The 17,021-nt window shown below is 42.2% G+C and overlaps 1 protein-coding gene across 3 annotated transcripts in view; it reads right to left on the bottom strand.

Moving 5' to 3' along the window:
- Nucleotides 1–529: 529 nt before the first annotated feature.
- Nucleotides 530–17,021, bottom strand: part of PIKFYVE (phosphoinositide kinase, FYVE-type zinc finger containing) — a 583,956-nt gene continuing 567,464 nt past the window's right edge. For all 3 annotated transcript variants that reach the window (XM_082260055.1, XM_082260056.1, XM_082260057.1), the window contains 2 exons: nucleotides 9,878–9,952; nucleotides 530–1,516 (listed from right to left, as the gene is read on the bottom strand). In XM_082260055.1, coding sequence (XP_082116181.1) covers nucleotides 1,401–1,516; nucleotides 9,878–9,952 — 191 coding nt within the window. In that variant the 3' untranslated portion in view covers nucleotides 530–1,400. The remainder of the gene's footprint in view (nucleotides 1,517–9,877; nucleotides 9,953–17,021) is intronic.

The raw sequence follows: 17,021 nt of genomic DNA, 5'->3' as shown, positions 1-17,021 counted from the left end.
TATGTTAGTATAGACTCCTTAAACTTAAAATATTCCTGCTTCATAAAAAAATAAAAATAAAAAAATAAAAAAGGAAAAAAAAAAAACATTTGTTAGCACACATTTAGCATCTGGTCTTATTAAAGGAGTTGCTGTTGCTTTACTTGTGTAGAAGCATTCCTTGGGACTTACATCCTTCCCCTTTACTGCTCAGTAAGTCACTGGTCATGAACAAGCATTTTGTATGCCAGGTGTTGTTAAATGTTCAGTAACTTGCTATTTAGCAATTCAGTGACTCCCATCAGCCTTGATGTCTGTACATTGAAAAAAAAGTCACTGGGGGCAGCCTCTATACTCGTATACTAACAGGCACCAATATATCACTGAACCACTGAGCTTAGCAAGGTTTAACATTCTGATGTATACAGATAAAGATTCTTTTATAATTCTGGACTTTTCACGCCAGCCCAAAATCTACATATTGGAAGTGCTCAACTGGTCATTCTAAGGGTTCAGTGCCGTGCATCTCTGGTTCAACTGTCTGTGTATGTCATTCTGCTAAAGGCAGAAGCACATGATATGAATTCTTTAGACTGATGTATAATGACCTTAAGAATAGAGGATTACTAAATCTGAGGCACCGAGCTTTGTTAAAATTACATTACCTAGCTTAACCCAAATAGACATAAAATGTTGGATAAAGTCCTTAATAGGTAAGAATGATCGCAAAGCAGACAATACATTAAACTATCTGTAATTCTGACTAATAATTGAAATTATTGTTTTCAAGCTCTTCAAGTCTTCAATATCAGAATGCTATTTACATCAGCTTCCAAGAAGCAACAATGAATCTCAACACTGAACGAACGTAAAATTCGTCACATTTATGGCAGCAAATAGCCCAGGCGCTGTTGTATAAACATGACGAATAGACATTTAAAGACAGAAGTAGCTTTTCCAATAAGGCCCTGGAGCAGCAAAACTAACACTAAGATGAATATATGAAGAAATGCAAAGTCATCAACAGATATTTGGATGCTTACAATTTCACCCTAGTAACTCAGGCAGCTGAATTTCCCAGACAACTATACATGAGACTATCTTGAAGCTATACAAAGTCTGAAGATACTGGCTGCACAGCAGTCACCATATTGACATTTTCTGTTTTTGGAGAAAAGTTCTCTTAAAAACAGAATAGCATTTACTCCGGGTCCTCGTGCCAAAATAGGTCTCATTTACATACAATCCCTGGATTTACAAGTCACAATTTTCTTTATGTACAAACAGTTAAATGAGGTTTTTAAACATTCCATCAACAATCTATAATTGTAAATAAAAAGCTGTAAAGATATAGATAAAACCCAAGTAGAGAATGTTGATTTTTTTGTGCTGTGAAGACTAACTTCCTGGCCTTCTGAATTCTAGCAGTTGCCTCCAAGACCAGTCCAGTGGTCCGGTACCATCAGAAAATACTTATCCATCGCTTCACAGAATCGAGTTCGATAGAGCTCTGGAGACACTACAGTTGGCATCTTACCTAGGTATTAAGAAAACAAGATGAATAGAGATACATTAAACAAATAGCAAATAATAAAATAGCACATTTTATTGGTTTAACAATATTTTATTGAAAATCGAGTATGAACACATCCAAATATGCCTGTTTTTGTAGTTTTCCTTCATGAATACAATGCAAAAATTGAATAAATGCTATAGGATATAGCAAATGAACTCGCTCTTGGATTACAATGCTCACTATATCGAACTGCCAAGGTTCTGGAGAAGAAAGGGCATTTACCAGAGCATATAATAGCCATGGGTCAGATAACTTTTGTAGCCAGATCTGCAAAGTGGAAAAGTGAGTTTGATTTTAATAGGTACCAGCTCTTCAAAAAAACTGGCATCACTGAGTACATCACATAATTGCATTATGCTCCGACAAGGTTCTGGCATTAACAGCACATTTTTAGTAGCAAAAAAAGGCTAATTTTATAGCCTACTTGCCATGTCAAGCAAACTTTTCTCACTTTAATCACGCCAAGAACTACAACAGTATAAATAATCAATAAAACTATGCAAAGCACCGATCTCATTTTGTAATACATAGGGGTGTGCAGCTTTTAAAAAAAAAAAAAAAAAAACAAAAGAAAATTTATTTTTCTTTTTATGTTTCTAATCTATTTTTCATTGCCTTGTTACTTACGGTGTTTTTTCTGCTCCTTTTTATCATGTGAGCTCCTGGAACCTCCCCCCTTTTCCCCGACTTCCATATGCTCTATGCACATTACAAATCCTATAGTTCCTAGTTCGTCTCGGAAGCGAGCAAGAGAGGGTGGCTACATTCTTACAGTACATACAGTGAGTCCATGGAGAATGAACGTAGCAGCCACCCTCTAACAGAAGTTGGATTATAATAGAAAAAAAAAAAGGCAGAGCGCCAAAGAAAGTACTTTTGCTAATTTGGAACAGATACTTAAATATAATATTTTTTTTTTTTACAAGAGTTAAGAGTCACTTTAACCACTTCCGGACCGCCCGCCGCAGTTTTACGTTGTTTTTTTTTACATTGACTACCAGGGTTATGGCAGCCCCCAGAAGACTAGATATACAGATACCACACTGCACTCGCCAGGAAGTATTGATGCCTTGCCTGAACAAGAGGGTCAGAAACAGCCTGTATTGTTATATCCTGGGTCTTGTGGCTTCCATGTACTCTAAAGGCTCTATCCTGCTGTTCTCCCAGTTTCCAGTGGTTATCTCAGCTTAGGTTGAAAAATGCTCTATATTCAACAATAAAGAAGGAAAACTGGATTTTTGACTTACCGTAAAATCCTTTTCTCTTAATTTCATTGATGTACGCAGTCTCTGATGCATATCAGTAGGGTTATGCTGCCCCCTACAGGAGTAGGACACTAGACAGAAAAAAAGTTCTGGCTACGCCTATGGGCAGTCCCAGGGGGTATACCCCTCTTTCTTCCTGTATAGGATGTCAGTTTTGTATCAAAGCAGTGTCAGAGAAGTAATAGCAACCCAACTCAAAATAGTATAGAAGTCAAAATTTCCGCGCTAATGGGTAAGAGAAAAAAGTTGTAAAAATGGCTGAGACGCAGATCCGTCTGCCACGTCAGTTCCGCTTGAGTGAGACGCAGATCCGGTCGCTGGAACGCACGGCGTCCCGGAAGTTACCACTACACAAAGGGGTTTGCGGTCCCTATCACCTGCACGGTACATTGTTTTTAATGTGAGTATTCTGTATTTTTATCCAATAAACTTAAAAGTTGTTATACAGTACTTCACTATATGGAGTCTTGTCTTCCTTGTATTGCCTGGAACCTGCCCTAACTTGATGGATATGCTATATACATGAGGATTTATCGTCCATAATTTATTCCTATGGGAGAGTGCAAACCTGTCTAATTAGACAAGAGTGGAGTACGCGATCTGGTCAGCCGATTGAGGGGCTTATCTGAAATACTTGAAACGCTGGTTACCCCTGTAGGGGTGCCGCCCTCTGGTGAGTGCGGGAAGTTATAAGAGTAGAGCACTAATTTCCTCACCCAGCACCCACGTTTTTCGGATCACCCCGTGACTCACCTCCTTTTTCCATTCTCCTTGGACTTTCATTCACTTATTTATGGACTTTTTATAGGATGTCTCTATATATTTTGAAATTTTTTTACCAATCGTTATTGAAGTTTTAGAACATATAGCCCATATATTCCAATTTTACCTATTCACTTTTTTCACTTATTTATTTATATACTTCTCTCCTGAGATCACTTTAATTGGTCACTTCTAGCATATTGGCTAGTTTTCACGTGTATTTTTGTTCACCATAATTTTCAATTTGTTTATTAATTGATTTATCATTCACCTTTCAAATGGTCACTTTTTCATATTAATATTTATTTATACCTATAAGGTCACTGTCACCAATTTGCACTTATTTATTACTGCATTATTTATTAACTTTTTCATATTAATATTTATTTATTTATACCTATAAGGTCACTGTCACCAATTTGCACTTATTTTACTGCATTATTTATTATTAATATTTATTATTGAGCACCTGTGCATTATATCATATATTGGTTTTCGGAATATTGATTTATTATATGATATACCTATTTATTTATTTATAAGGTCACAATACTTGCACATATTTATTATATGTATTTATCTATTTATTAATATTTATGATTGGGCATTTGAGCATTGCACCACATACTAGCTTTTTAAAATATTGGTTCATTTTATTCATATGACATACCACACCCTATTTTTTCCCTTTACTTACTGTGTGATTACATCTGGCAGCACCAATTACCTCCCTATTCACTTTTTTTTTCAACTCAAAATAGAGGGGCGGGTACTGTGTCCATCAATGAACTTAAGAAAAAAGGATTTTACGGTAAGTCAAAAATCCAGTTTTCTCGATCGTTCACTGACGGACGCAGTCGCTGATGCATATCAGTATTGACGTCCCAAAGCAGTGACATAAAATTAGGTCCCGAAGGCTAAATATAGCCAACCAGGCAACATAGGACTCATCAAAACAAAAGATGAGGTCCACCTGAAAAAACACGAAAACACCCTCAAGGAAGGCTAAGAAGCCCCCTGAAACAGCAGCCTGCAAAAACTTTGCGGCCAAAAGAGGCATCTGCAGATGCCAGCACATCTACCTTATAACATTTTGTGAAGGTATGAACAGACGACCAGGTAGCCGCCTTGCAAACCTGAACAACAGATGGCTGATGGTGAAAAGCCCAATAAGCACTAAGCGCCGGAGTAGAATGTGCCTTAACAGGGAAAGGAGGAACCTGACCCTTAACTAAATAAGCCTGTACCACTGTCTGTCTGATCCATCTTTAAACAGTTGCAGCAGACGCAGGCAGCCTTTCTTTGGGCCATCCGTGAGTACAAAGAGCGAAGTAGACTTCCGAAAAGACTCAGTAGTCTCCATCTACACCGATTGCCCGAACCACATCAAGAGTATGCAGTGCAAATTATTGGCCGGTAACCCTATCCACTGCAGAGTCCAAATGTGAAAATTCATGCAACTTTCATCCAGTATTTAGGTATTCCTGCCCTGTGGAAACAGCCAGTCTGCAGGTATAGGGTCATGCACATCCCCCATATAAAAACATAGGGAACATCTTCAAGCTTAATTTCTCTCCGTTTTGGCTTAATAAGATGGTTTTACACAAGAAATCTCCAGAAAAAGATTAGGCAAGGGCAGTGTAAAAGTGTTAGTTAGCAAGGAAAAAAAAAATACAAAAGGAGAGAAGAAAAAAAAAAACATAATAGCATAACACAAACCCAGGACACAGGCCTGTGGGTATTATTAATCTAATATGCTCTTGCATATTTTGATATGGAGCATCATTAGAAAGTTATAAGCGGTAATACATTCAGAAAGACAAATCTCAGTAAAGTAGTACACCAATATGAAAAATGTTAAGCCTCACACAGTGAGGCTGTAAATATGCTAAGCATAAAGTTCTGGGTGCTTTTTCGCACCTGAGAAACCATCTACAATTCTACAGCCTGCCATACAAGTGAATGGCTGTATGTAAACACTAACGCTTCTATGTATCGGCATTTACACACACATGCAAGTACAATGTAATTCCGGAATGTGGAAGTTTAATGTTCGAGAAATACATGATACGCGCATGTGCGGGTAAACTCAGATGCACAAAAGCATCAGTATTTATGAGACCATGGCCGCATAGAGCCATTCACATGTAATGCAGGCTGTACGCAGACACTTGTGGCCCTCTGGGAGCAGAAAAATACTGCCAATTTTATACCCAGCATATTTTCAGCCTGCTGGTTTACTATTCCTCTACATTCTTAGATCCAATGCAAGGACAAGGCAACGTGCCTAATTTTTTATAAATTCCATTCACATCATGTTGCAGTGCTGTGTGCTGAAGAAGTACTGCATGCAGCATGCATTAATTTTTACAGCACAGCGTGCTGCAATGCAAACCTTCATCACAAGTCCGCTGTAGTGAATAGAACGAAACAAAACATAACTTGTGACATTTCAAAAAATAAATAAAAAAAAAAAAAAAAAAAAAGAGAAACCGATGCACTGGGATAGGCACATCTGCACTGTTCGATTAACACATTCTAGTGACTTGCTGGTGTCAACAAGAACTTATGGTAGTTATTTAGGAAGAGGATACATTTTTGATTGACTTAACAACCTAAGCAATATTGTCTCTCTCTGCCCTCTGCTTGCCAGAAAAGGCAAGCAGAGGGTAAAGGACTATTGAGCAGTATTTGCCTTGTGGTACTTCACTACTGATATTTTACCTTTTTCTGAAAGGTGTCTGTGTGGAGGCTGCTATCTTAGTTTAGTAGTGGAACTTCGCTTCATACGACAGAGCTGCCCCTTCAATAACGGATGATCTGATGACTGGATGGGTAATATTCCAGAAGCAGCAATGTGCAGAAAACAAATATCCACGGAATGATGCAGAAGCAGAGAGATCCTTTCACTGCAAGTCCTTAGGTACAGATTCTTCTCCAGGAAGCAGGGTAGTAGTAAATACCAAATACATAGCTCCAAAAAATTTAAAGGAGCACTTTTTAATCAGAGTATAGCACCAAGTCAATTCAACTCCTGGGATATTGATCTGGTCAGTTAAGTAGCAGAGGGGTTGTTAATCACGTTCAGCTGCTTTGGTGTTAATGAAATTAACAACAGGAGCACCAGATGGGCAACAATGAGACACTCCAAAACAGGAATGATTTTAGAGGTTGAGGCCATTGACATTTTCCCTACTCCTCTTTTGTGACTGTTTTTCACTAGTTTTGCAGTTGGCTAGGTTCATTGTCACTATTGGTAGCATGAGGCGATACCTGAGCCCTATAAACATTGCACAGGCAGTCCAACTCCTCTAGGATGGCACATCAATACGTCTCATTGCCAGAAGGTTTGCTGTGTCTCCCAACACAGTCTCAAGAGCATGGAGGAGACTCCAGGAGACAGGCAGTTAATCTAGGAGAGCTGGAGCCGGCCGTAGAAGGTCCTTAACCTATCAGCAGAACCGGTATCTTCTCATTTGTGCAAGGAGGAAATGGATGAGCACTGCCAAAGCCCTACAAAATGAACTCCAGCAGGCCACTGGTGTGAATGTCTCTGACCAAACAATCAGAAACAGACTTCATGAGGGTGCCCTGAGGGCCCGACGTCCTCTAGTGGGCCCTGTGCTCACTGCCTGGCACTGTGGAGCTCGATTGGCTTTTGCCATTGAACACCAGAATTGGCAGGTCCGCCACTGGCGACCTGTGCTTTTCACAGTAGAGAGCAGATTCACCCTGAACACATGTGGAAGACATGAAAGGGTTTTGTGAAGCTGTGGAGAACATTATGCTGCCTGTAACATTGTTTAGCATGACGATTTGGTGGTGGATTAGTGATGGTCTGGGGAGGAGTATCCATGGAGAGACGCACAGACCTCTACAGGCTAGGCAATGCATCCTGACTATATATAAAGTGCCAGTGCTTAGGATAAAATGAGTTGACAAATAAATAATTATTATAATGGCTGCTGCTGATAAAAAAAAAGGGGGGGGGGGTGACTTTAAAACCAATAGAAAAATGGTATATCAGCGCTGCTCAATGTGCTACATATATAAAATTATATATGTAGCACATTGAGCAGCGCTGATATACCATTTTTCTAATGCATCCTGACTGTCATTATGTATTGGGAAGAAATCCTTGGATCTACTGGTGCTGTGGGGGTCCTCCTGGTGCACGACAATGCCCGGCCCCATGTGGCGAGAGTATGCAGCCAGTTTCTGGAGGATGAAGAATTTATACTATTGAATGGCCCCCCCACCCTCGCCTGACCTAAATCCAATAGAACCCCTCTGGGACATTAGGTTTCATTCCAGGTTGCACCTCAGTCTGTTCAGGAGTGCAGTGATGCCCTGGTCTATATCTAGGAGGAAATATCCCAGGACACCATCTGTGGTCTCATTAGGAGCATGCCCCGACGTGATCAGGCATTCATACAAGCATGTAGGAGCCATACAAACTACCGAGTGCCATTTTGAGTTGCTGCAATGAACATTTCAGCAAAATGGTCTAGCCTGCTGCATCATTTTTTCACTTTGATTTTCAGGGCGTCATTGAATTCAGCCCTCTGTAGCTTGATCGTTTTCATTTCCATCAAACGATGTGGCATCCTTTCATTCCTAACACATTACTCAATCCATATCAGTATAGATATCCAGCATGATATTTTTCCCATTGTGTTCCTTTAATTTTTTTGAGCAGTGAATATATAACTCAAAATCTTATAAGATTAGAAGAGGCAGCAGAGTCTTGGGTCTCACAATGCAGATATCCACCTGGCTACAGTAGTACCAGGACACACTCGTCCACTTCTATTTTAATGAGTAGTTCAAGCAAAAAGGTAGATTTTCTGGGTACTGCAAAATAACCATTTCTATTTATTTCCTGTAAGAAAGCAAATCTACACTTTTTTAATAAAGATCCACTTTAATGAGAGCACAGATTAACTTTACAGGCTGCATCAATCTTTTCCAGATTATTATAGTCAAGAATAAAAAATAGAATATGAAAAAAAGTTTGTATTTAATCATGTAGGTATGAATATAATGCAGTCTTCTATTCAAACTTTGCTTAATTTTTTTTTTGCTCATTTTCAGGTTTTCCAATATCTCCACTGCTGTAAACAGCCCTTTGTTTGCAGACCTCATTAGCTCAAATTGAAATGTACACACACACAAATGAATGAGTCAGAGAGGTCTGTCTTCCCTTCCTTCTGAGGTTTCTAGAAGTGATAGTTTGAGAAATCCACAGTGCTCCATAAAACCTTCATTTATGAAGGGTTTCAAAACTATGATTGTAATCACATTATTTGCTAACTTATTTGATTGCAATGGTATTGCACAATTTTAATCCTAAAAGAGACCCTGTGGATGATATGACTGGTAAAAACTAAATCTGACCATTGTATTGAGTACATATAATAATACTGTATAGTATAGCCTAACTTCTGTAAAATTCCCAGACTAGCAGTTTTTATTAGTTTCTGGACTTTGGTCTGTAGGAAATGTTCACAGCCATTTTTGCACCCTGCACTCAGATATAAAGCATCATTTGAAAATGTAAACGCAAAAATATTTTAATTCAAGTATAAAGATTGTGTAACCTATTCTGATGCATGAAATATAAGGCATGGCTCAATTTTTGCTGTGCATTGCCTTAGAGTGTTGGGGTGCTACTGTATTCAAAATGAATGGCATTATAATGCATCATCATGTAATGTGTGCTGTGGTAATGTGCTCATTGGTGCAGAGCATAGATGTAAATTGGCCTTTAAAGTGTGCAAGAGGTCATATAAGACCACACTTTACTATGCAGGCACTCAGCAGGTCTTTACTATGCAGGCACTCCGTTATAGGTCTAATGTACATTGTGTGGTAAGTTTTACTATCCAAAGTGCTGTCTTACTCCACTTACGGATCCTAAATAAGCTGTCAAGTAGTGCTTTGCAAAGCTACCTATTCACAAAAAGCTTATTTATACATAATTCCAGCTACTTAAAAGCAAACACATAAAAAGGTACTGCATACAGAATAAGGACACTACCCTACGATTACCTGGAAGAATAGAACATTCCCCATACACTTTGTAGGTTCTTTTAGACTACTCATTAGCAGCTCCCTTACAGCTGTAGTTGAATGCTTTTATCTTAGTTATCATCTGCCACTGGCAAAATCGTGCAGAGCCTCTGAATGTAGCATAGAAAGATGATATTGCCAAGTCATGATACAAGGCAACGTATTTACATGTAATTGATGCTAAAAGCCACAAAGCAAAAATCTAGATAAATGATCAACTAACCTTGGCCACCCAGGATGCCAGTAGATTTAACAACCATTTCAAGTTTCTTGTCCCATGTGAATGTTCGGATGTAATCTGTCAGTGGGCAAAAAGATTAGGCTTTAATTAAAGAATAAAATGTAAAAATAAAAAAATGTGCAAACCATTAATAACAAGGGTGAGTAATTCGATACTAAATTTTAATTAGCAAAGCAAATAATATTAGAGAAATCTGAGCAATGTGTATGGGGGTTACAATAATTTATAAATGTACAGGTGGTTATTCCTTGCACTTTCTCACTTAAAATGCACAGTAATATGTGAAGAATACAGGATTGTGTTATATTGGCCATTGTATTAGGAATGTTAAATAATTGTAGTCCACCTATGATAAAAATCTGCATTATACTAAAACGTGGAAGGGGGGAAGAAAATCTCCCACTTATGGTATGATTAAAACGTTAACATTTTAGTTTTTTATTTTATTAATCATGGTAGTTTCAGATAGAGTGATGAGGGGTTAGAACCTTTTGAAATCATTTATTTTTTACTGTTTGTGTCCCAGAAAGAAAATTTCTCCTACTGACTGGAGAGAGTGAGTGAAACCTTTTCAACGTAGGAGGAAATCCTCTCTAATGGTGCCCATAGACACTGACTTTTTTTCTTATACAATTTTTCTGCAATTCGATCAAAATGATCAAATTGCAAAAGAAAATTAAATAGCTATAACTTCCCTTCTGATTGATTTGGTCTCAAATATGATTCATTTAAACCAGTTAATCAGTCAGGAGAGAAAATGATTTATCATTTTACATTGAATGGCAGTGCTGAGATACTGAGATCCAGGAATCCGATCATACACTATATTGTTAAAAGTATTGAGATGCCTGCCCTTCCATGCACATGAACTTTAATGGCATCCAGGTCTTAAGCCCTGTACACACGCAACGATTATCGGCCGACCGATCGTCCGACTTTTGTCCAGAGTGGTTTTTTGTTGGTTGGAATGTGCCTAGACTGCACACGAATTTTCTCGCCCAACAAAAATCTACTTCAGAAGTGATGTCATGTGTTGGTTTGATTTCTTTGTGTTCTTTCTTCTCTGAGCATGCCCAGACTTGCTCATCAGATTTTTCCCTGTCGAAATCTGTACTGACTGCACGAAAATCGGCCGTGTTTTGACGGCCAACAAAAATTTTATAGTCTGCACACCAGATTTTTTTCGGCGGAAAAGTTAGAGTCGGTTGTCGGAAGCATCATACTAACAAGCCAAAAATCGGCAGATCGGACGTTGGCCAAAAATTCCCTGCCAATTTTCGACGCGTGTGTACGGGCCTTTAGTCTATAAGGTTCAACATGGAGTTGGCCCACCCTTAGCAGATATAACATCTTCAACTCTTCTGGGAAGGCTTGGCTTGCAGTCTCTGCACTAATGCATTCATTCAAGGTGTTGTATCAGGTTAAGGTCCGGCCAAGTTACTCCACCTCAAACTCACTCATCCATGTCATCAATCCTGGGCACAGGCATAGCTAATGACAGGGGAGGATAATGACAGGGGAGGATAATGACAGGGGAGGATAATGACAGGGGAGGATAATGACAGGGGAGGATAATGACAGGGGAGGATAATGACAGGGGAGGATAATGACAGGGGAGGATAATGACAGGGAGGGTAAGTGCAGTAACATAATGCCACTCCATACAGTGCCTTGAAAAAGTATTCATGCCCCTTGAAATGTTCCACATTTTGCCATGTTAAAACCAAAAAGATAAATGTATTTTACTGAAAATCCTTTTCTCTGATGTTCATTGACGGACACAGCTCCATATCTTCTTTGACCCTTGGGTTATGCTGCTCTCTATAAAAGTAGGACACTAGGTGGAAAAAAACAGACTACGCCCATAGGGCCGTCCTAGGGGGTATACTCCCACTTCCTGCTATAGGACTTCAGTTTTGTAACAGGCAGTGTCAAAGGAATACATAACCCAACTCAACAGAGGGGTGGGTGCTGTGTCCATCAATGAACATCAGAGAAAAGGATTTTACGGTAAGACAAAAATCCATCTTTTGCTTTTGTTCATTGACGGACACAGCTTCATATCTTCTTTGACCCTTGGGATGTCCCAAAGCAGTGCCAACATGAGAGGTGGGAAAACACAGCGCAATAAACATATTTCACAAAAGGGCTAAACATAGACAACCAGGTCAACCAGGAGCTCAACCAGGAACAACTGGAGCTTACCTACCAAAGAAAAATACACCCTTAAAAGGCAGGAGCCTCTGCAACAGCAGGCTGCAAAAAACTTTGCGGCCAAGAGTAGCATCCGCAGATGCGAGTACATCCACCTTGTAAAACTTTTGTGAATGTGTGCACAGACAACCATGTGGCCGCCTTGCACACCTGAACCACTGACGCCTGATCACAGAAGGCCCAGGAGGCACTAAGCGCTCTCAACAGTGAAAGGAGGAACCTGACCCTTGATGGAATAGGCCTGCACCACCGTCTGCCTGATCCATCTGGAAATGGTCACAGCAGATTCGTAAGGACAATTAAGGAATACAATTTTCGAATCTATGTAGTTGCCGCCAGGTACACCCTGATTGCCCGTACGACATCCAGGGAATGCAAGGCAATTTCTTTAGGATGTTTTGGCTTAGGGCACAAGGAAGGCAACACAATGTCTTCATTAAAGTGGAAAACCAAGATGACCTTAGGAAGGAATGACTGGCAGGGACATAACACCACTTTGTCCCTGTGAACTACCAGGTAAGGTGACCGACAGGACAACGCAGCCAACTCGAACACCCTGCATGCAGAAGTAATAGCCACCAAAAAAGCCACCTTCTATGACAAAGTAAACAGAGGAAGATCACGAAAATTTTCAAAAGGAGGTTTTTGAAGAACCAACATTACCAAAATTGAGGTCCCATGAAGGTACCGGGGACCTTATGGGAGGAGCCAGATGGCGTACCCCCTGAACCAAAGAATCTGTGGTCAATGGCGTTGGAAGAAGATTGCCAAAGTGGAAATCTGGCCCTTGATGGTGCCCAGGGCCAAACCATACACCATTTTTTAGAAACTTCAGCAGATGGGACACCAAAAAGGAATGGAAAAAAACCCCCAAGACTCACACCAAATAATGTACGCCATCCAAACTGGATGATAAATCTTCCTATATTTCCTAGCTTTCAACAGTGTAGGAATTACCAAATCTGACAACCCTCTGTCCCTCAGTACCTGTCTTTCAATAGCCAAGCAGTTAAAGCCAGCGACCGTAAACAGAATAGAACATCGGTCCTTGAGACAAAATATTTTCTCTGAGAGGGAGTTTCTAAGGGGCATCGGCTACCAGTCTTACTAGGCCTGCATACCAAGACCGGCGAGGCCAGTCTGGGGCCACTAGAATGAATGGAATCCCTTCTGCCTCGATTCTGCGCAGAAGTCTCAGGAGAAGTTTTAATAGAGGAAAGGCATACATTCGACAATACCAACCCCAAGGTGCCACTAGAGCGCCCGTGGCATCGCAACCCCAAGGTGCCACTAGAGCGCCCGTGGCATCGCAACCCCAAGGTGCCACTAGAGCGTCCGAGGCATCGGCCAGAGGATCCCGAGACCTTGCCACAAACCTCTCAACCTTCCGGTTGAGACAAGAGGCTAACAGGTTCACATTGGTAGTCCCCCACCGGAGAAAAAGTTGATGAAACACCTTTGGGTGAAGAGACCATTCGTCCTGATCAAGGGCCTGCCGACTGAGGTAGTCCGCCTGCCAATTTTCCACCTATAGAATGTGCACAGTAGAGAGATAGAACAAAGCGTTCTGCACACCTTAGAATGCCAGCCACTTCTCTGGCCGCCGGGGCACCAAAAGTGATTGGCATATGCCACAGCCGTGGTGTTGTTTGATTGAATCCTTACCGGGCACCCCTGCAGACGATCCATCCACAGGGACAGGCAAAGCCTGATCACCCGAATCTCTGGGACATTGATTGGCAGACTGGACCCCTTCTTAGTCCAATCCCCTTGAGCTGGATCTGTGCCCAAGACACCTCCCCACCCATCCAGTACAGGGGGAGAAAGGATTTTGCCCATCGAAGCGCCGGGGAGCGGAGCCACCATATCAAGGACCCCATGGTACCTCGGCTCAACAGGATCAGGTTATCTGGGGACTGTGGATTCTTGTACCATTTGGCAAGAATCTCCTTTTGCAGAGGACTGGTATGGAATTGAGCAAATGGAACAACCTTGAAGGTGGAGACCATCAAGCCCAGCACTTGCATGCAAGTCCTGAGAGATGACCGTCGGTTGGATAACAGGAGCCAAATCGCATGCTGCAACTTCAGAATTTCCAATTGTCCAGCCCAACTCTTGCAAGGTTCGCACAGTGATGTCCAAATCGTCTTTTAAGACAGTCGGAGACACTGTGCGCAGAAGGAGATCGGCCAGGTACCCCAGTACCGCAATTCCCCTCTGCCTGAACAAAGCTAACATCGGGGCCAAAACTTTTGTGAACACCCGAGGAGCTGAGGTGAGACAAAACGGTAACGCCACAAACTGATAGTGCTCCTCGCCCATGGCAACGCGAAGAAAACGCTGGTGCCCAGCATATATTGGAATAGGAAGGTAAGCGTCCTTGATATCGACAGAGGCCAAAAAATCCCCTTGATGAAGGGGTGCCACTACCGTGCGAATAAACTCATCTGAAATTTCTGAACACGCACAAAGCGGTTTAGGGCCTTGAGATCCAAGATTGGACAAACCTTGCCTTCCTTCCTGGGGGACAGAAAACAGGTTTGAAAAAATCCCCGAAAACATTCCGGAACTGGTACAATGACTCCTTGAAATAGCAGATCCTGTACCACCCTGAGAAGGCCTTCCAGACGATCTGGGGACAGACGCAAGTTGGAAGGGAAGAACCTTGCTGGAGGCAAGGACCAAAACTCGATCTTGTAACCGGACCGAATCAACTCGTGGACCAATTTGTCTTGAATTATAGAGGTCCATGGGTCTGGAAAGAAGAAAAGACGTCCCCCTAACCCAGGTACGGGTGAGGGCGCCCCTTCAGGCAGAAGTAGACTTGTCTGTGGGACCAGTGGAACCCGCTTTTGACTTACCAAACCAGGGTAACGAAGTTACAGGAATATTTTGATCCCTTGTCCTGGGACAAAAAGCCGTTTGTGAGCCGAGAAGAAAGGACCATGCTTGCAACAAGGCTCTTTGCTCTTGGTGACCTATCAAAGCAGGGTACCCTTACCTCCCATAAGACCTTTATTGATCACTTCAATAGAAACTCCGAACAGGCGGTCTTCTACAAAGGGGAGATCAGTCAGCACCTTTTTGGAAGCCTGGTCCGCAGACCAGCATTTCAGCCAAATCATTTGGCGAAGAGTCACAGCTGTCACAGACACACTGCAGGCTAAAGGAGCCGAATCCAGAGAAATACCGCAACTCCTGTACCAACTAATCAGCAAGCTCCGTCAGCTCAGGAGGATGCTGACCCCCTTCCAAACCCTGGCGCAGAAGCTTTGTCCGGGGCAACGTCACGTATGACGAAACCGGTCGGGCGGTACCGGACGCAAAACTGTCACGCCCCCTAGACGCCGGCTTTTACATACAAGCGGGGCGCCGCGATTTCTGCCTTGGCTTTGATGTTTCTGAGGTGCCTATACGCAAGCTACCCATTGTAAGTGCAATTTTAATAAATCTTTGTGTGCATTTAAACGGGATTATGCTATGTGCTGCTTATTTCCCCCTACACATTTATGATATCATGTTTGGAGTTCCCATATGGTGTAGAGGAATACACTTGATTACCTGGTCTATGAAGGAGGCGATCCACCTGGATTCATATCTAAAGCGTGTGTGGCCGTTCCATTAGGTTGGAGGCCCCAGCTTCTGGTAAGCTGCCACTCTGCTACGTATATATCATGGGTGTACTCCTGCCTTTATCTTTGGATTCAAGTCTTCCGGTCTAAAATCCCCTCTCTGGGACTTTTTATTTTTGGATTCACATTTATCACCTTATGGACTTTGCTGTTCACTGTTTTCATTTAGTGTTATTTATTTAATACTTCACCTTTATGTATATGGGTTGCACCATATCGGATAGCGCTGCACTATTTTTTTCTTTATGGCAAACACCAGCCTCAAAATTAAACCGGCCATGGTAAAAAGGTATCAGACTAGAGATTCGGCTCTCTTGCCAACCGGGTATTTAAAGGAAGGAGAGTTCTCCACCGGCAGTAGTGTGGCTTTATTTGACCTGGAAACCTGAGAATCCACCACCAGTTTTCTTCAAAAGGATACCTCCTAGTGAAACCGGTATCCCGACCATGCATTTTGGGGAACCCCACTGACTTGCGACAATATGCTGGCAGGGCATTTGCTGTGTCTTCCAATTTTAAAGTTCCCCGAACTGATACAATCAGTGCCTCCACAAGCGCCTTTTCATGTGCAGCCGTAGAAGAGGATTCATCCTCACTGTCAGAGCACACAGGGTGCATGGATGCAGACCCAGTGGGTTGACTTGCATCTGCCAAATCAACCTTGGAATCTGAGGAGGCAGAGGATGCAGGTGAAGGTGGGGGGCGTTTTTTGCCAACTTTGGACACCAGTGACTGCAGGACCGCCGTCATGGCCGCCAGGGCAGACTGAGACCCAGAGGGTCCTGCAGCTTCTGAGAGTGGGTCAGGTGATGACACATGTTCCAGGGACTCCATTGTTAATCTGGGGACCGCCAGCAAAATCAGGAAAATCCCCCACCACCGCTGTACCATTGGCACCACAGGTCCCAGCGCACCAAAAACACTGCTATAGCAGAAAGAGGGAGCAATGTACACCCACAGGGACTCACCGCCACCGACTCAGGAGAGAAACAGAGCGCCAAACTGCAAGCCATGCTGCGATCAGAGAGGAAAAGGAAGCGCAGGCACTGCCACTAGAGGCCCACCGCCGAATCCCCGCTCCACAGTCTACACAGTCTGGCCGCTGCATTGAAATCAATGGGAAACTACCAAAACATGGCCGCTGAGCTACACAAACATGGCCGCCACCATTAGGAACCATCCACCGGAAACCAGCAGCGCCCCCAGGACCCCCAGGTACATGCAGCTAGCAAGGGGGGGACTGGCAGGGACCCCCACCAGGACCATCACTCCAGAATGTT

This window comes from Pelophylax lessonae, assembly GCF_965119305.1.
Source record: "Pelophylax lessonae genome assembly, chromosome: 6".
NCBI lineage: Eukaryota > Metazoa > Chordata > Amphibia > Anura > Ranidae > Pelophylax > Pelophylax lessonae.
This window is presented reverse-complemented; position numbering and strand designations above follow the sequence as displayed.